The sequence below is a fragment of the Pelophylax lessonae genome (assembly GCF_965119305.1).
Source record: "Pelophylax lessonae genome assembly, chromosome: 2".
Lineage (NCBI taxonomy): Eukaryota > Metazoa > Chordata > Amphibia > Anura > Ranidae > Pelophylax > Pelophylax lessonae.
In genome coordinates, this window is record NC_138769.1 from 455,738,969 (window position 1) to 455,759,214 (window position 20,246).

The 20,246-nt window shown below is 51.6% G+C and overlaps 1 protein-coding gene across 2 annotated transcripts in view; it reads right to left on the reverse strand.

Annotated features, from left to right (window-relative positions):
• Positions 1-20,246, reverse strand: part of ATP10A (ATPase phospholipid transporting 10A (putative)) — a 454,793-nt gene that overhangs the window by 109,564 nt on the left and 324,983 nt on the right. For both annotated transcript variants that reach the window (XM_082245265.1, XM_082245266.1), the window contains exon 11: positions 19,323-19,426. In XM_082245265.1, coding sequence (XP_082101391.1) covers positions 19,323-19,426 — 104 coding nt within the window. The remainder of the gene's footprint in view (positions 1-19,322; positions 19,427-20,246) is intronic.

A 20,246-nucleotide genomic window follows, 5' to 3' on the forward strand; every position in this document is an offset into this window, starting at 1 on the left:
CGAGTAGAGTGCGCCTTAACAGGGAAAGGTGGAACCTGACCCTTAATTGAATAAGCCTGCACAACTGTCTGTCGCATCCATCTGGAAATAGTCGCAGTAGACGCAGGCAGCCCTTTCTTTGTAACATCCGTGAGTACAAAGAGCGAATCTGACTTACGAAAAGACTCAGTAGTCGCCAAGTAAACCCTGATTGCCAGAACCACATCCAGAGAATGCAGTGCAAATTCCTTAGGATGTTTAGGCTTAGGACACAAAGAGGGTAACACGATGTCCTCATTTAAGTGAAAACTGGAAACCACCACGGATCCGGACGAAGTACCACAATATCCCTATGAACCACTAGATAGAGAGAACGACAGGACAACGCAGCCACTTCTGACACCCTGCGTGCAAAAGTAATAGCCACCAAGAAGGCCACCGTCTGGGATAAGGTAAGCAGGGGAATCTGCCGAATACTTTCAAAAGGAGGTTTCTGAAGAACAGACAGTACACCAAATGAAGGTCCCAAGGTGGCAACAGGGGTCGCACCGGAGGTACCAAGTGTTGCACCCCCTGGATGAAGTTACGCACCAGGAAATGGGTGGCCAATGGCCTTTGGAAAAAAAATTGCCAAGGCCGAAACCTGACCATTGATAGTACTCAAGGCCAACTTTTGATTAACTCCACATTAATGGAAAGCCAATATCCGTGCCACCGAGTAAGAACGAGGAGGAGCCCCAAGAGACCCCACACAATATACGACTTCCACGTATGATGATAGATGATCTTAGAAGTCGCTTTCCTCGTTTTAAGCAGAGTGGGAATCACTGAAGCAGACAATCCTCTGTCCTTCAGCACCTGGCTTTCAACAGCCAAGCCGTCAAAGCCAGCGACCATAAAGCAGGATGGAAGATTGGCCCTTGAGACAGTAGATCCTCCCTGAGAGGACGTCTCCAAGGAGCGTCTGCGACTAGCCTGACCAGGTCGGCGTACCAAGCTCGGTTGAGGCCAGTCTGGAGCCAGAAGAATGACTGGAATCCCTTCCGCCTTGATCCTGCGAAGAAGTCTTGGCAGCAAGTTGAGAGGAGGAAAGGCATACATCAGCTGATACTGACCCCACGGGCCACCAGCGCGTCTGCGGGGTCTGCCAGAGGGTCCAGAGAGAGGGCCACAAACCTCTGTACTTTTCTGTTGATCCAAGACGCCAACAGATCTACGTCTGGAGTTCCCCAACAAAGGCACAACTGCTGGAACATCTCTGGATGGAGGGACTATTCCCCTGCATCCAAGGTAGGCCTGCACGATATTGGAAAAAAAATATATTGCGATATTTTTTTTTCAACGATATATATTGCGATATTGAGAATGGATGGAAATCATGAAGTATTGCAACAGGGCGATACTGCAGCAGGGCCTTCTGCGCCTCATGAAGTATTGCAGCAGGGCCTTCTGCGCCGTGCTTCCAGTGGGATGACAGTATGAATGGAGGAGAATGAAAGGAAGGCAGTAGTTGCCCCCATTGTGTCCAGTGAGGCCAGTGACTGCAGATCAATGGGAGGCTCCAGCCACCCAGCAAGCTGCTCTTCTCAATGGAACACCCTACATGTACCCCGCACCGAGTATTAGCAGTCTCCCCACATACCTGTCACGCCCATAAGCTGGTTGAGTGTCTCCCCAGCATCCCCTGCAGTGTGTACTGTCCGTGTTCTCCAGCACAGCCATTCCTAGCATAGGGAGGGTCTCTCTCACCTGAGCATGCCGGGTCCCTCATGAATCCTGCCCGGGCTGCTCATACGCGGAGATCTATTTGAACTGTCTCTGCGTGCTGCAGCCTGCAGGTGACATCATCCCCCTCCGGTGTCATAGGACACCGCTGGAGCTGTCTGTCTGTGTGCAGGGGCAGCTGATAAGGCGCAAGGGATGCTGGGAGATGTAGTCTTTGTAGACGCCAACCAGTGGAGGAACAGGGGAGCGAAGAACTACATCCCCCCCACACTGCCCCCCGGTGTGCGGAGCTTATCTATGAGCAGAGAATGGAGCTTCAACATGGGACGGATGTAATCACTGTGAGTCCTCCTCCTCCCCCCTGCCGAGTCCCGACTTCTCCCTGCCTATACTAAATATCGTGTCTTCGGCGATATGAATATCGCCCACAGAACGATAGTCGATATCATATCGACTATCGTTCAGCCCTAATCCAAGGCCTGTCGACTGAAGTAATCCGCCTGCCAATTTTCCACTCCTGGAGAGCTGGAACAAAGCGCTCCAACGAAGGATGCCTGCTACTTCCAAGGCTGCAAAGACACTTTTGGTGCCCCCTTGGTAATTGATATAAGCCATGGCCGTGGCAATGTCCAATTTAATGCGCACTGGACAACCCTGCAGGTGCTCGGTCCAGTGGACTAGGCAAAGCCAGATCGCTCTCCGCTCCAGAACATTGATCGGTAACCTGGATTCCTCCAGGGACCAGACTCCTTGAGCAGATAGCCTGCCGAGAACCCCCCCACCTGGACAGACTTGCATCCGTGGTGACAATCATCCAATATATAGTGAGGAAGGATTTTCCTTGCTTGAGCATCGGTGACCAAAGCCACCAGATCAGGGACTCCCTAATCCCCTTACTCAGCTGGATCTGATTGTCCAGGGAATTTGGATTCTTGTTCCATTTGAGAAGGATTCCTTACTGGAGAGTCCTCGTGTGGAATTGAGGGAAGGGGACCGCCTTGAAGGAGGACACCAACAGTCCCAGAACTCTCATACAGGTCCGAAGGGACAACCATTTGCTGGACAGCAACAGCTGAACCGCAGACTAGAGTTTTTGGAGTTTTTCCGGAGGAAGAAACACTCTGGCTGAGGACGAGTCCAAAGTAAGGCCCAGGTAGTCCAGTCTCATAGAAGGGACCAAGGACGACTTCTGAAGATTCAGAATCCACCCGAACTCCTCCAGAGTTCTCATGGTGATTTCCAAATTTGTTTCCAGCAACGTAGGAGATTCCGCACTGAGAAGCAGATCGTCCAGGTAACCCAGGACCGATATCCCCGCTGCTGTAACAGCGCCAGGATCGGAGTCAAAACCTTTATAAATACCTGAGAAGCAGAGGAGAGACCAAAGGGCAACACCACAAACTGATAGAGCTCCTCTCCCACGGCAAGACGGGGAAACCGTTGGTGCCCTGCACAGATTGGGATGTGAAGGTATGCATCTTTGATGTCTATGGAGGCCAGGAAATCCCTTTAAAAAGTAGGGAGGCAACCACTGTGCGAACCGATTCCATCTTGAATTTTTGAACTTGCACAAAGCAATTTAGTGCTTTCAGGTCCAGGATTGGACGCGCCTTGCCTTCCTTCCTGGGAACTGTTTACAGGTTTGAATAAAAGCCCTGAAAACGTTATGCACACGGAAACTGAACTATTACCCCCTGTTGTACGTAGGCTTGTGATGGTATCAGATTTTCATGCTGTGATTAATTGATTAAGGTTTGCCACGGTATACGGTATTATCACGGTATTCAATTATTAAATTTAAATTATTAAATTTCTACCTCACTTGAATTTCATTGCTGAATTTAGGGACTTTGGTTCACTTATGCACATTATTATATAGTCAGTCAGTACAGACTCTGTGAACCAGGCCTAAAATAAGCCATCAAGCAGTGTCTGGCCTACCTGGTGATGACTGGTCCTGGCGCGCGTCTCCTATGGCCTGGTCATTAAGTGGGCAAATCCTTGTGGTCAAGAAGTGGTTAAACCTGAAGGAGGACCGGTGTTGTTTTTTATAAATTACTTTACTATTGCTTTAGGCCCGGTTCACATGTATGCGGGTTGGCGGCGAACATTTGCACAGGCATAGCAGCCCATTGATTTGAACGGGCTGCTATGCCCTCATTTTCCGCAGAAAAAAGGTGCATGCAGCATTTTTTTTAAATTCAGTGGCCTTGAAATCCATCCTGTTTTTGCACCATGTGACTAACCTGCAGTTCCTGCTCTGGCAAGCTTTCTGCGATTTTTTTTATATACGTGGGCCCAGCATTTAAAAACACAGTTTGCGTGTGCAGCAACTGCAGGTAAGTCGCATGGTGCAAAAGGATGAATGGATTTCATGGCCACTGCATTTTTTTAAATTCTGCATGCACCTTTTTTCAGCCGAAAACCCAGGTATAGCAGCTCAAGCCCATTCAAATCAATGGGCTGCTATGCCTGTGCAAATGTGGGCCCCCAACCCGCATATATGTGAACCAGGCCTAAAGCAATAGTAAAGTCATTTATAGATAACAACACCGGTCCTCCTGTAGGTTTAACCACTTCTGTACTGCAAGGATTTGCCCCCTTAATGACCAGACCATTGGATCAGAGCGCCAGGACCAGTCATCACCGGGTAGGCCAGACACTGCTTGATGGCTATATAATAATGTAATGTGGGCTGCTATGCCTGTGTATATATATTATGCTGCTATGCCCATGATGTATGCATGTGTGTGTGTGTATCTCTCCCTCATATATATATAGTAAGGCCCTGTGCGAACTGAAAGGAGGCCGGCAGGTGGTGCTGTGGAGCAGAGCAGAGCAGAGCGCGCGGGATCAGTGTCTGTGTGCGAGTGAGAGGAGCGGGGTGTGGCAGACCGGGTGTGTGAGTCCCCCCCACCCCCCTCAGAGGAGCGGCGGCGTCCGGGCGAGAACCCCCCCCCCAGAAAGGAAACGGGCGGTGAGCGGAACGGTAACCCCCCCCCTTTCCATTGTTGCGGCGGCGGCGGCGTCCGGTGCTAAGAGGCCCCCCCCCCCACCGAGGTAAGAGCGGGCGGCGGTAACCCCCCCCCCCTGTAAGAGCGGGCGGCGAGCGGTGCGGTAACCCCCCCCCCCTGTTGAGGGCGGCGTACAGTAACTGTCCCTTGCGGCGAGCGGTGCGGGAACCCCCCCCCTCAGAGAGGAGCAGAGGAGACTAGCTGGCCGGGAAGTGACCGAGGGAAGCGGGGTGCTGAGAGGAGACTGACCGACTGAGGGAGGAATCACAGCCAGGAACTGCTAGTGACAGGCTTAAAGGGACACACACTAGGTAAGTAAGACTGGTGACTGAGATTGAACAGTGACTGAGGGTGTAGTGTAGTACCTGAGTGTCTGGGAGTACCTGTTGCTACCTGAGTGTTCTGGGAGTGGTGCGACTGGCCGGGCTGTGCGACTGAGAGCTGTGCGTCTGACCGGGCTGTGCGACTGTTGTGCGTCTGACCGGGCTGTGCGACTGTTGTGCGTCTGACCGGGCTGTGCGACTGTTGTGCGTCTGACCGGGCTGTGCGACTGTTGTGCGTCTGACCGGGCTGTGCGACTGTTGTGCGTCTGACCGGGCTGTGCGACTGTTGTGCGTCTGACCGGGCTGTGCGACTGTTGTGCGTCTGACCGGGCTGTGCGACTGTTGTGCGTCTGACCGGGCTGTGCGACTGTTGTGCGTCTGACCGGGCTGTGCGACAGAGTTGTGCGTCTGACCGGGCTGTGCGACTGAGTGTTGTGCATCTGACCAGGCTGTGCGACTGAGTCTGACCGGGCTGTGCGACTCAGTGTTGTGCATCTGACCAGGCTGTGCGACTGAGTGTTGTGCGTCTGACGGGGCTGTGCGACTGAGTGTTGTGCGTCTGACGGGGCTGTGCGACTGAGTGTTGTGCGTCTGACCGGGCTGTGCGACTGAGTGTTGTGCGTCTGACCGGGCTGTGCGACTGAGTGTTGTGCGTCTGACCGGGCTGTGCAACTCAGTGTTGTGCGTCTGACCGGGCTGTGCGACTCAGTGTTGTGCGTCTGACCGGGCTGTGCGACTGAGAGTGTTGTGCATCTGACAGGGCTGTGCGACTGAGAGTGTTGTGCATCTGACCAGGCTGTGCGACTGAGAGTGTTGTGCGTCTGACCGGGCTGTGCGACTCAGTGTTGTGCGTCTGACCGGGCTGTGCGACTCAGTGTTGTGCGTCTGACCGGGCTGTGCGACTTAGTGTTGTGCGTCTGACCGGGCTGTGTGACCCAGTGTTGTGCGTCTGACCGGGCTGTGTGACTGAGAGTGTTGTGCGTCTGACCAGGCTGTGCGACTGAGAGTGTTGTGCGTCTGACCGGGCTGTGCGACTGAGAGTGTTGTGCGTCTGACCGGGCTGTGCGACTCAGTGTTGTGCGTCTGACCGGGCTGTGCGACTCAGTGTTGTGCGTCTGACCGGGCTGTGTGACCCAGTGTTGTGCGTCTGACCGGGCTGTGCGACTGAGAGTGTTGTGCGTCTGACCGGGCTGTGCGACTGAGAGTGTTGTGCGTCTGACCGGGCTGTGCGACTCAGTGTTGTGCGTCTGACCGGGCTGTGCGACTCAGTGTTGTGCGTCTGACCGGGCTGTGTGACTCAGTGTTGTGCGTCTGACCGGGCTGTGCGACTCAGTGTTGTGCGTCTGACCGGGCTGTGCGACTCAGTGTTGTGCGTCTGACCGGGCTGTGCGACTCAGTGTTGTGCGTCTGACCGGGCTGTGCGACTCAGTGTTGTGCATCTGACCGGGCTGTGCGACTCAGTGTTGTGCGTCTGACCGGGTGGTGCGACTGGGAGTGTTGTGCGACTGACTGGGCTGTGAGATTGTGAGTGTTGTGCAACTGAGCGTCAAGTGAGTGAAGCGGAATACCACAGGGTGAGAAGGTAGCGTTAGGAAGCCAGGAAATAGCCACATAGGATAGACTTAAATCGCTGAATCCCCATTAGGTTAGATTAGTAGGTACAATGCCCGGCGGGTGTGGAGATGCGACTCGGTGTACATCTTGTGATATGTATGCGTTCCTCGGACAGGTGATCGAGGGCGAATACAAATGCGCAAAATGTGAGCACGTTGCTTCCCTGGAAGCTCAGGTCCTGAATCTAGGGAAGCAGCTGGCAACACTGAGACGAATGTCCATACCGGAGGAGAGCCAGGATTGTACCAGTCAGGTGCAGGCAGGGGTCTGCACAGAGGTGGGCGGAGTATCGGAGGTGCAGGCATCAGAGCAGAGTAGAGGGGTGACAGTTAGGAGGGGTAGAAGGGAACAAGGCAAGGAGGCTGATCCTGGGCTGGAGCACCCCAATAGATACGCCCCGTTGTGTGATGTTGGGGAAACCAGTCAGGGACCAGCATTGCTGGAGCAGAGTGACGCCCCTAGCTGCCAGGGGAAGAACTCCTCCAGTGAGGCCGGGAGAAAGGGAAAGGAAAGACAGGTGCTGGTGGTAGGGGACTCAATTATTAGAAGGGCAGACAGTGTAATCTGTGACATAGACCGTGTGCGCCGAACAGTCTGTTGTTTGCCGGGCGCTCGGGTTCGGCACATCGCGGATCGGGTGGACAGATTACTGGGTGGGGCTGGGGAAGACCCAGCTGTCATGGTACACGTGGGTACCAATGACATAGGCAGAGGAAGACGGAGAGTCCTAAACGATTTCAGGGACTTAGGCGCTAAGTTGAGGACTAGGACCTCCAAGGTAGTATTTTCCGAAATACTACCTGTACCTCGAGCCACACCAGAGAGGCAGCGGGAGATTAGGGAAGTTAACGAGTGGCTGAGGAGCTGGTGTAGTAAGGAGGGTTTCGGGTTCCTGGAGAACTGGGCCGACTTCTCAGTCGGTCACCGGCTCTTTGGTAGGGACGGATTGCACCTAAATGGGGTGGGTGCAGCCGTACTGGGTGCGAGGATGGCCGAAAAGTTAGAGGGGCTTTTAAACTAGGGAATGGGGGGGAGGGTACAGATGTAGAATTAGCCAGTGGAAAGCAAGATTCAGAGGGCAGAAATGGGGGCATTAGCGGTAGGGTGTTCGGAGCTCCTAAACCCAGGGTGGGTACGGGGAAAAATCAAGAGAGCAGCCTAAAAACATCAAATGAGGATAAATGTAACCGATCTAAATTACGAGGCTTGTATACCAATGCCAGAAGCCTGGCCAACAAGATGGGAGAGCTGGAGCTGCTGATGTTTGAGGAGGACTTAGATTTTGTGGGGATAACTGAGACTTGGTTCGACAGCTCTCATGATTGGATGGCGACCATTCAGGGGTATTCCCTTTATCGCAGGGATAGAGAGGGTAAAAAAGGGGGAGGGGTATGTCTGTATATTAAGAACAGTATACAGGTAAATATGAGGGATGATATTAATAATGGAGCTATGGACGAGGCAGAATCCCTATGGGTAGAGCTTCAAAGGGAAGGCACGGTGGGGAAGGTAATATTGGGCGTATGCTATAGGCCCCCCAACCAGAGTGAGGAGGGGGAGGCGGACCTCATGTTACAGATAGGATTGGCAGCAAGGATGGGAAATGTCATTATAATGGGGGACTTTAATTATCCGGATATAGACTGGGCAGAAGGAACCGCGCACTCAGCCAAGGCTAGGCAGTTCCTAAATATTTTGCAGGACAATTTCATGGGTCAGATGGTGAATGCACCGACAAGAAACAATGCGGTACTTGACCTACTGATTACCAACAATGCAGACCTGCTCACGGATATAGAAATACGGGAAAACTTAGGGAGCAGTGACCATAGGTCAATTGGTTTCAGTATTAATTACAATAATAGGAAACACAAGGGTAATATTAAGACGCTGAATTTCAAAAGAGCCAATTTCCCAAAACTGCGCTCACTGCTAGAAAATATCAATTGGGATAGAACCCTGGGAACAAAGAACACGGAGGAAAATGGGAGTGCTTCAAGAGCATACTTAACAAGGGGGTGGGCCAGTGCATTCCACTGGGAAATAAATTTAAAAGAACAAAACTAAACCCTGGGTGGCTAAACTCCAACATAAAAATGTATATTAGAGCTAAAGAAAAGGCCTTCAAAAAATACAAGACTGAGGGGTCAGTGGCAGCATTTAAGCATTATAAAGAGTGTAATAAGAAATGTAAAGATGAAATCAGGGCGGCTAAAATAGAACACGAGAGACATATAGCAGAGGAGAGTAAAAAGAACCCCAAGAAGTTCTTTAAGTATATAAACAGTAAGAAAGCGAGGCCAGAACACATTGGCCCCATAAAAGATGATAAAGGAAAAATGGCCACTGAGGACAGAGAAAAGGCGGAAGTGTTAAATAATTTCTTTTCTTCAGTCTTCACAAAGGAATCGGGGGTCTACACGAACCCAGCTTGTAAGGCCGAACTAAATAATACACCTCAGGAAGTGCCGCCATGGCTAACAGAAGATAGACTTAGAGCTAAACTAGAGAAGCTTAACATAAATAAATCCCCGGGACCGGATGGCTTGCACCCGAGGGTTCTTAAAGAGCTCAGCCAGGTGATTGCCAGACCATTATTCTTGATCTTTAAGGATAGTTTACAGACGGGTATGGTGCCAGCTGATTGGAAAAAAGCCAACGTGGTACCAATATTTAAAAAGGGGCCGAGATATATCCCGGGTAACTATAGGCCGATCAGCCTAACATCTGTAGTCTGCAAAATATTGGAGGGGATGTTAAGGGACCACATACAAGACTTTAGTAATGAAAACGGTATTATAAGTATTAATCAGCACGGATTCATGAAAAATCGTTCGTGCCAAACCAATCTATTAACCTTCTATGATGAAGTGAGCTGCCACCTAGATAAAGGTAAGCCTGTGGATGTGGTGTATCTGGACTTTGCAAAGGCCTTCGACACCGTTCCCCACAAACGATTACTGTACAAACTAAGGAAGATAGGTATGGACCATAAGGTGAGTACCTGGATAGAGAACTGGCTCCAGGGGAGAATACAGAGGGTGGTGATTAATGGGGAGTACTCGGATTGGGCGGGTGTGGAAAGTGGGGTCCCCCAGGGTTCTGTCCTGGGACCAATCCTGTTTAATTTATTCATAAATGATCTAGAGGAGGGGATATCTAGTACAATCTCAGTATTTGCGGATGATACTAAATTAGGCATGCCAATATCTTCTATGCAGGATGTGGAAACCTTGCAAGCGGACCTGAACAAAATAACGGAGTGGGCAACTACATGGCAGATGAGATTTAATGTTGAAAAATGTAAAGTAATGCACTTGGGGGCCAGAAACCAGAAAGCAAGCTACTCGCTAGGGGGGGAACCTCTGGGTGAGTCTAGGATGGAAAAGGAGTTAGGGGTACTGGTAGACAACAGGCTTGGCAGTGGCATGCAATGCCAGGCCGCAGCAAGCAAAGCCAACAGAATACTGGGATGTATAAAAAAGGGGATTCACTCCAGAAATAAAGAGATTATTCTCCCGCTCTACAAGACTCTGGTCCGGCCACATCTGGAGTATGCTGTCCAGTTCTGGGCACCGGTCCTCAGAAAGGATGTGCTGGAACTGGAGAAAGTCCAGAGAAGGGCAACAAAAATAATTAGGGGGATGGAGGACATCAGCTATGAGGAAAGACTACAAGCCCTGAACTTATTCTCTCTGGAGAAGAGACGATTGAGGGGGGATATGATATCAATGTACAAATACTGTACTGGCGACCCGAGCATAAGGAACAAACTATTCAGAGAAAGGAGATACAATAAGACACGTGGCCACTCACTAAAACTAGAGGAAAGGCGGTTTAACCTTAAAGTGCGTAGGGGGTTCTTCACTGTAAGAGCGGTAAGGATGTGGAATTCTCTTCCACAAACAGTCGTATCAGCAGGGAGCATTGATAGTTTCAAAAAACTATTAGATGGACACCTTAAAGACCACAACATACAGGGGTATACAATGTACGGCTAAAAGCAAACACACACACACATCATAGGTTGAACTGGATGGACTCATGTCTTTTTTCAACCTCACTAACTATGTAACTATGTAACTATGTATATATATATAATTCTATCTATCTGCAGAAACTTGCTTGTATTAGGCAGTATTTCTGTCTGTCTGAGCCCTGGAAGAAGCATGTGGGTGTGTGCTGAGTGGGAGCCGTCTGATTGGTTGCAGGGAGGAGCTAAGTTCTCTCACTCTAGGATCATATTACCAGAGCTGTTTCTATTGAGTGAGTGAACTGTGAGTGAATGAGTCATCCGGCTCACTGAAATGTATCAATTTACAAGTCAGACTTGAGGAGCAGATAAACACAGTATTTTAAAAATGCCACAATAACAATACCGTGATATATCGAATTACCGAAAACCGGCACATCTCTAGTTGTACCAGGTCCCAAACTGCCCCAGAGAGTGCTAGCAAATGATCCGGGGACAGTCGCACATTGGAAGAAGGAGGGACGGATCGAAACTCTATCTTGTAACCGGACCGTATGACCTCTTAAACCCACTTGTCTGTTATCCGGGATAGCCACAGGTCCAGAAACCGGCAAAGACATCCTCCCACCCCAGATACGGGTGAGGGCGCACCTTCAGGCCGAGGAGGTCTTGTCCACAGGTCTGGAGAAACCGGACTTTTGTTTGCCAGACCAAGGTCGCTTAAAACCGCCTGAGGGAGTCTTGAAGGACTTTGCCTCATCGACTGACCCTAAGGGACAAAAAAACTTTTTGTAAGCTGAAAAGGAGGAACCCCATCTGCGACGCGGATCCTTACCATTGTTAGCCTGTGGAAGAAATGTACTGTTCCCCCCTGTGAGACCCTTAATGAGGTCGTCCACGGAAGCTCCAAACAGGCGATCTCCTTGAAAAGGCAGATCAGTCAAGGCCTTCTTTGAAATCTGGTCCGCAGACCAGCACTTTAGCCAAAGTATACGCCAGAGGACCACTGCCGAAACCGACAGTAGGCCCAATACAAGAGCAGTGTCCAGTGTGGTATCGCAAACAAATTGAAGCCCCTGTAACAGCTGGTCCAACAGCTCCTCAAAGGCAGAAGGAACTTGTTTCCCCTCTAGGTCATGGTGTAGTAACTTAACCCGTGCAGTCAACATTTGCGTGATAAGGGCAACCATAAACATCGGTCTCAGTGCAGACCCCACCAGGGAGTACATATTGCAGGCCACAGCCTCTACCTTCCAATACTCCGGATCCTTAAAGGACAGGGAATCCTCCACTGGAATAACGGTAGCCTTATTCAGTCTTGAGCCCAGAGGGTCCCCCGTAGGTGGCACAGTCCACTTCTTTATAGGGCACTCTTCAAAAGGGTAACTTCTAGCAATCCGCTATAGGCACCCCAGGGGAATGCTTTGGAAGGTCCCATTCATTTTTAAGCATGTTGTAAAAATGCGCGGGAAAGAGAAAAACCTTTGCTGCTCTGGATGGCTTGTGAGTGCCCCAGTTGCAGCCGCAGCTGCATCCTCCAATTTCAGGGTCTCATGCACAGAAACTAGTGCGTCCACCAGCGCCTTATCTTACGTGGCAGTGGAGGTAGAAATGTCATCCTGTCAGAGGAGACAGGGCAGCGAGGTAGCGAACCAGGCCGGGAGACCCACTTCTGCGGTGGCTGAGTCAGACTCAGAACCGAAGACACCAGATGAGGCAAGGGTAGACAGAGGGCGTTTCTTAGCACCTCGCCCTTTAAAGACCACCTCCACCCGAGACACCAATGCTTCCAGGACCACCGAAATTGAGTCGGTAGTCAGGTGGGGACATATGATCTGTAGGGTCCATGTTGCACCAGGGGAACCTGTCAGCAAAAGCTGAAAAAATTATAAAAGTTCAGGAAAGCGCACTGAAGACCCCCAGCACAGAGAGAGAGAGACCCCCAGCCTCACTGTACCAAGATGCAGCAGAAGGCCCAGAAAACGTCTGCACGTGCCAGCAGCAAGCTCTATCCAAAAGGAAATGAGCTGAGAAAACACCCAGGTTATAAGAAGGGGCTCTACCCACAGAACAACACCTCCAGGAACTCCCATACAGATTCCTGTCAGAAGAAACCACGGCAAAATGGCCACGCCTGGTGTACCAAGATGGCTGCCATCTCCTCAGCACATGAGGCTACAAGAAAAATGGCAGCCACGCTCAGCCTGCAGAGCAGCCAAGGACCCTCGTGGAGACCCCCCAGACTCCACAACGGGATCGATTGGCAGGTGGGCCCTGGAGGTCCAGAGACCCCTCCCCCTCCCCACGATCGTTCATAGGCCAGCGGCGCAGCCCCCGCCCCCACATCCAGCCTGGAATGCGGTCCCAGCCCCCGGGTGTAGGCCCAATAGCCCCCAGTGTGAGGGGGGCTGGTAAAAGAGGAGGTGCGTGACAGGACAGAGGGGAACCTGGGACTGTGAGGGTCCAACCGTCCCAGGGAGGGGCCCACGTCCACCCCAAAATCAGCCAAGGGAAAGGGGGGGGGGGGGGGAACATTTAATCACCATACCAGGAACACAGGCGGGCGCCACCTCCTGACAGGACCCCTCTCCGCCGAAGTGGGGTGGCTGTCGGCCAATTAGGACCGCTGTGACTCTGGCCTAGACCCGGCCGTATGCAACCTGGCGAGACGTTTAACTCACGGGGGCCAGTCCCTGTCCAGTGGGCCTTTGTTGCGGCCGACCCAGTGCAGAGTTAAGGCCTGCGTGCGCTTGTAGGCCGGCTGGGGTGACCACTGGATCTATACATCCAGTCTGTCACCCAGATCCGGCATAGTTTCTTGTAGAAATCACAGGAAAAGTCCAGAGAAAAAGATGGCTAAAAAAATTATCTAGAGAAAAAATTTTGCCAGGACCAGAGATCCCAGCAAGGAACTAGGTCCTTACTCCTGACTAGACAGATTAAAACTGACAGGAAGAGAGAGGGTATACAACCTGGGACTGCCCATAGGAGTAGCCAGAGCTTTTTTCTGTCTAGTGTCCTACTCCTGTAGGGGGCAGTATAACCCTACGGCTATGCATTAGGAACTGCGTCCGTCAATGAACGATAGGGAAAAACTGAATTTTTGTAAAATCTTACCGTAAAATTCCTTTCTCTGAGTCCTCTGACAGTCGCCGCCCAGTCATACAGTCTTCACCAATGGGTATTGACCTCTTATAAACACGAGCAAGCTAGGCATAAGACTTGTTAAAAACAAAGCAATTTACATAGAGACACCCTACAGGGGGCTGTCCCTCTGTTCCAATACCCCCGGCTAGCCTCATTCCCAATTCAGTTTGGTAGCAAGCAGTAGATAGTCCATGAACCCCAAAAGAGGGGCGGAGGCGGCGACTGTCAGAGGACTCAGAAAGGAATTTTACGGTAAGATTTTACAAAAATTCAGTTTTCTCTTACCTCCTCCGACAGTCGCCACCCACTCATACAGTCTTCACCAATGGGATGTCCCAAAGCAGTGTAGACATGAGGGGTGGGAAGCGCAACCATCACAAAGGCAACGCAGCACCCAATTCAGAGAAAGGAACCTTATCTGAACAGAAAGGTAAACCCTCTGGGCAACCAAAAAGCTCAACTGGAGCAACAACCCAGGAAGGAAATAACTAAGGGGAAAACAACCCCAACAGACAGGGACCGGCAAAGCCAGGGCCCCCTCAAGGTACTGCCGCACACAGAACTTTGCGGCCAAAGGAGGCATTTGCTGATGCCAAAACATCAACTTTGTAAAATTTGGAGAAGGTGTGCACGGACGACCAAGTCGCAGCCTTGCACACCTGGCCTACCGAAGCCTGATGTCGGAAAAGGCCCATGACGCCCTCACCGCTCAGGTAAAGTGTGCCTTGACAGGGAAGGGCGGAACCCGTTCCTTAAGGAATAGGCCGGTACAATCGTCTGTCTGATCCATCTTGAAATGGTTGCCGTAGACGCAGCCGTATCCTTTCGAGGTCCCTCAGGAAGGACAAAAAGAGAATCCGACCCCCTAAAGGATTAAGTGGACGACAGGGAAATCCTGATCGCCCGGACAACATCCAAGGAATGCAAGGCAAACTCCTTAGGATGCTTGGGATTCGCACACAGCGAAGGTAAGACCAAGTCCTCGTTAAGGTGAAAATCAGAAACCACCTTAGGAAGGAAAGATAGGCAAGGTCGCAAGACCACCTTATCCCTATAAACCACCTGGTAAGGGGAGCGGCAAGACAGGGCCGCCAGCTCCAAAACTCTGCGGGCAGATGTGATCGCCACCAGAAAGGCAACCTTTAGTGACAGCAGAGGCAGAGAAAACTTCCCGATGTTTTCAAAGGGAGGACGTTGCAAAAAACGGACAGAACCAAGTTCAAGTCCCAAGGAGGTAAAGGTGCTCTCCGAAGAGGAGCCAAATGACGCACCCCAAGAACAAAAGGTGCGTATCAAAGAATTTGACGCCAAGGGGCGCTGAAAAAGGAACGCCAGTGCAGATAACTGGCCCTTAATCGTGGTCAATGCAAGGCGCTGGTCCACACCAGATAGCAGGAAGGCTAACACCCTCGCCACCAAAAAGGAGCGAGGATGAATGCCCCTGGATTCACACCAGGCAAAATAAGCCTTCCAGGCACGGTAAGAAATCTTACCGGAAGAGGCCTTCCTAGCCTTGAGCAGGGTAGGAATGACCGCCGACGAGAGACCCCGATCTCTCAAGACCTGGCTTTCAAAGCCAGCGACCGTAAAGCAGGATGGAAGATCGGCCCCTGAGACAGCAGATCATCTCGTAACGGGAGCCGCCACGGAGTCTCGACGACCAGTTGGACGATGGCCGCGTACCAAGACCGGCGCGGCCAGTCTGGGGCCACCAGAATCACCAACTTCGGTTCCGAGACTAACCTGTGAAGGAACCCGGACAACAACTGAATCGGATGTAAGCCACCGCAGTGGCGTTGTCCGTCTGGACCCGCACAGGGCGGCCCCAAAGATGAGCCGACCAACGGAGCAAGCATAATCTGATCGCTTGCAATTCCAAGATGTTCATCGGCAGGGAGGATTCCTCCTCCGACCAAGTGCCCTGGGCAGACAGAACGCCACCCCAGCCTGACAGGCTGGCATCCGTGGTGATCACCGTCCACAACGGGCGGAAGGATTTTTCCCTCCGTCAGAGCCAGGGACAGGAGCCACCAGAGAAGATCCTCTCTGACTTGGCGACTCAGAGATATCCTTCTATCCAAGGATTGAGGATGCCTGTCCCACCTGGCCAAGATCTCCACTGGAAGAGATCGCGTGTGGAACTGTGCAAACAGTATTGCCTCGGAGGCTGACACCATCAACCCCAGGGACCGCATGCAGGCCTTGAGCGACGAGGAATCCTTGTCCCGGAGGGACCTGACCTCGTCCTCTAGAGTCCGAAGCATGTCCTCCAGCAGAAAAACCTTTGCTTGGGCAGAGTCCAGGACCATTCCCAGATAAGGGAGACGAACAGAAGGGGACAAGGTCGACTTCTGAACGTTGATCGTCCATCCGAACTGCTGGATCGTCTGAACGGTAGTTGACAGATCGCATAAGAGACTCGGGCTGGCACTCGAGCTTAACAGGAGATCGTCCAGATATCCCAAGACCGCAATCCCCTTCGCCCGCAACAGGGCCAGAACAGGAGCCAGCACTTGGAAAACACCCTTGGAGTCAAAGCGAGACCGAAAGGTAACGCCACAACTCATAATGATCCTCCGCGTTTGCGATTCGGAGGAACCTCTGATGACCTGCGAACATGGGGATGAGTAAATATGCATCCTTGAGGTCGATGGAAGCCAGGAAATCTCCTGGACTTAAGGAGGCCACCACCGAACGGAGGGAATCCATGCGGAACTTTTGAACCCGCACAAAGCGGTTTAGAGCTTTCAAGTCCAGAAATGGACGTACCTTGCCCTCCTTCCTGGGCACAGTGAACAGATTTGAGTAAAACCCCAGAAACCTGTCCCGATGAGGCACCGGGACGACCACCCCTTGGGCGAGGAGATCCTGAACCGCCCGATGAAGATCGTACAACCGATCTGAGGTCAAATGAAGATTTGAGGGAAAGAATCTGTCTGCTGGCCGCGAAAGGAATTCGATCTTGTATCCCGATCGAATAATTTCCTGAACCCACCTGTCTGGAACCCGGAGCAGCCAAGGGACTAGGACCTGCGCAGACGTCCCCCCACCCCTGTAATGGGTGAGGGTGTCCCTTCAGGTGAAGGCGGAAGGACCCGCTGGGCCAGCGTGGGTGGATGTTTGCTTGCCCGCCAAGGCCTTCCTCTGACCACCCTGGCCCTTAAAGGGTGTCCCCTTGTCCTGTGCCTTGAAGGCATGAAAGGACCCCTGATTTGGTTTAAAGAAAGGGCCCCGCTTACCGCGGAAAACTTTACCCCTGGGGTTCTGGGGCAGCAGAGTGCTCTTGCCCCCTTTAACCAACTCGTCCAGAGAATTCCCAAAAAGACGATTCCCCTCATAAAGGGATGTCAGACACCGTCTTCCCGGAAGTCTGGTCAGCCGACCAGCTCTTCAGCCACATGAAATGATGGAGCAGCACCGTGACACCAGACAGCCGAGCTGCTAGAGGAGCCTCCTCCAAGGTCGCGTCACACAGGTACAAAACCTGCCAGACACATCTGCTCCACCACCTCCACAGTAGTCGGAGGGGCGTAATCCGCCTCCAGAGTGCGTTTGAGCACTGAACACAAGAGAATCCTCCGAGGGCATGAGAGTGGCCTTGTTAAACCTGGACACCGTGCGATCCACCGTAGGGGACACGGGCCATCGCCAATCCGTAGGAGACGCGAAAGGGCAACGAAATTGAAACCGTTTTGGTACCACAAAAGGGCGCATTAAATTACGCCATTGTTCGTTCACCGTTTCGTGAAACTCAGCGGGACAAGGAAACACCTGTGCCGCTTTTCGGGTTCTGCGAGTCCTAAAGGAAGACTGGGCTCATCCTCTAAATGTAGTGTCTCTTTAACAGAAGCAAAAAGCGCAGACACAGCAGTGCGTTCTTTAGCTGTTTCAGGAGAAGGATCATCCTCCTCCTCCCCCTGCACCTTCACATCAGCATGAAAGGACTGAGACCCCTCTGGGGGTAAACTGTCCAGGGCAACCAAATCAGACTCAGAATCAGAGGATAATGAAATCCTAGCTCTTTTTCTAGAACCCCGCTCTGACATCAATAAATCCACCTTGGACGCTAAAGTCGCAAGTGCAGCAGCAAGAGAAGGTGAAGCTTCAGGAGTACCTGAAGCAGTCACCAAGGCTGGGGGGAATTTGCAGTCCTGGGACTCCATAAGAAAAATACTTTGGCGCTGGCCCTTTAAGACGCGATCGCGGCGACCCACCGCAATAAGGATTACACTAAGGTACCCCCCTGAGATGGGAAAAGCACTGAAAACAGAAGGATATTCCCCAAAACCAGCAAAAAGAACCCCAGAAGAGTTACCACACTGCTGGAAACGATCTCTGCATACAGGAAAGGAAGTGATGTCACCTGCTAGAGGCTGAACAGGAACTGGTCTAAGGGAAAATGGTTGCCAATGCATCTGAATGGGAGGCTACGGGAAAATGGCCGCCGAACATGTGCAAAGAAAAACACCTTGCCACACACAAGATGGCACCCGAAGGTGCCAAAAAACACTACATAGAGAGCTGCAGAAAGTGCCCACAGTGAGGCCAGAGCAACTGCCCATACCCAAAACGGCGGACCCGTGTTTTTTGCACCGCAGCGGTCCGCACCGCCATGTCTGCACCCCCAAACACACAGATAAAGTGGACAGGGATAGGGACCCCCACAGACCCCCCCCCCCCACAGCGATACATGCGCCAAGAGGCCCCCGCAGGGACGGAGAGGGATGCGAGCCCCGGACACAGACATGAGGGGAGAGGACCGATATCAGCAGACTGTCATCGCCAAACAGAGGCCCCACACAGAAGTTACTTACCGCTCCATATGGCGTGGGCGCCTCGATATCGTGGGAACCCCCCACCCCAGATGGCGGGGGAGCCGGCAGCCGAAACAGGATGCGTCGCACGGTCACGAGGCATCCCAGCGAGGTAGCCACCTCGCAGGCTTTCGCCCCTGAGGACAGGAGCAGGTTGTTTGCTGGGCCAGGGCGCACGCATAGCCCGCTAAATGCTCGATGGCGGGCTGGGATTCCATAATATCCTCCGTCCTGGAGTACCAGGACGACCAGTCCGATTCCCAGCTCCGCAAACGCTGTAGTCTTCTGACTAACTAGCGCAGGAAACAAATAAAAAAGCTAACAGTGCAAAGAAAACACACTTAGCATAAAATAAAATGTAAGAAAACAGAAGAAAAAGGCTGAGACTGTAGCCCCAGCACAGGGAAGCCTATCTTACTCCTAACTAGGCAAAAGACAAACTGAGTTGGGAATGCTGATAGCAGGGGGGTATTGGACCAGTGAGACCGCCCCCTACAGGTGTGTCTATGCAAATTGTTTGTGTAACAAGTCTTATGCCTAGCTTGCTCCTGTGGAAAAAAGGTCAATACAAATTGGTGAAGACTATATGAGGGGCGGCGACTGTCAGAGGACGTAAGAGAAACTTTGATTTTCTTATTTTGTAGCACCTCTTTTCTTTACAGGCCAAAGCATGAATGGGTCACAAAAGAGTAAAAATGTACTCTCTTAGAAAGCAAAGCTAACAGATACTTACTCGTTTAGCAATACACAAAGTTCGCAATCCGTCAACTGCATAACAGTTCAAGTAATTCTGAGTTTTGGCTTGAATTCTTCTTTGGTACTTTCCCACAGAATTGTCTAAATAAAAATAAACATATCACTAAATTGGTAACACTGCAATTTTTCCAAGAAACCAATAGTTGACAATAGAAGTTCTATTGTGTACTTTATACCACACAGCAGCTGTTTTAGATTTTAAGTTATGTCTCAGTTCACATGATTTTAATGAAATCACCATTGTTAACACATCAACATTCCTACCAAACATAACACATTGATGCTTTGGTTCAGCTCCCTTTAATTGAAGAGCTGTTTATGTAAAAATATTGATTGCTTAATACGGGGCTCGACAAATCCCAGGCCCCAGGTCACATTTGCGACTAGAAATTGATTCCTGGCGCCTGGGCTTTAGTCAGCCCATTCACTGTTGGCACCACCATATCAGGCGTGTGCATAGCTTGCCAAACTGCAGGAGTCGCCAAACAATTGTCTGCGATGCAAACAAACCACCAGGAATCTCCAATCAAATCCCTATTGGGCGTCTGTGTGGTCTTTTTCTTTCCCCTTCTCTCACAGGCAAGGCCCGCCCATGTATTCCGAGCACTGGTTGGATGGGCTGCAGGCTTCTCACCAGTGATTGGCCTCGGCGGCTGTCAACCCATGCGAGGTGTCAGGTGGCTGGGCTGCCTGCTCATGCTTTTGGCTTGGCAGGCAGGTTGCTGGACCGGACGGCCGTGGGGGCTCAGCCCTGTCTGTGGCTGACCTCAGTCATTGCCGGCTGCGTTTGGGTCCTCCTGGGCCTGTTATGTGGGGCTGTGTGAGAGGTACTGTCCCAGGGAGAGGTGTGCCCAGTGTAGCTTGGTGTCGGTTCCATTCAGTGTTCCCCTCATCTCCACTC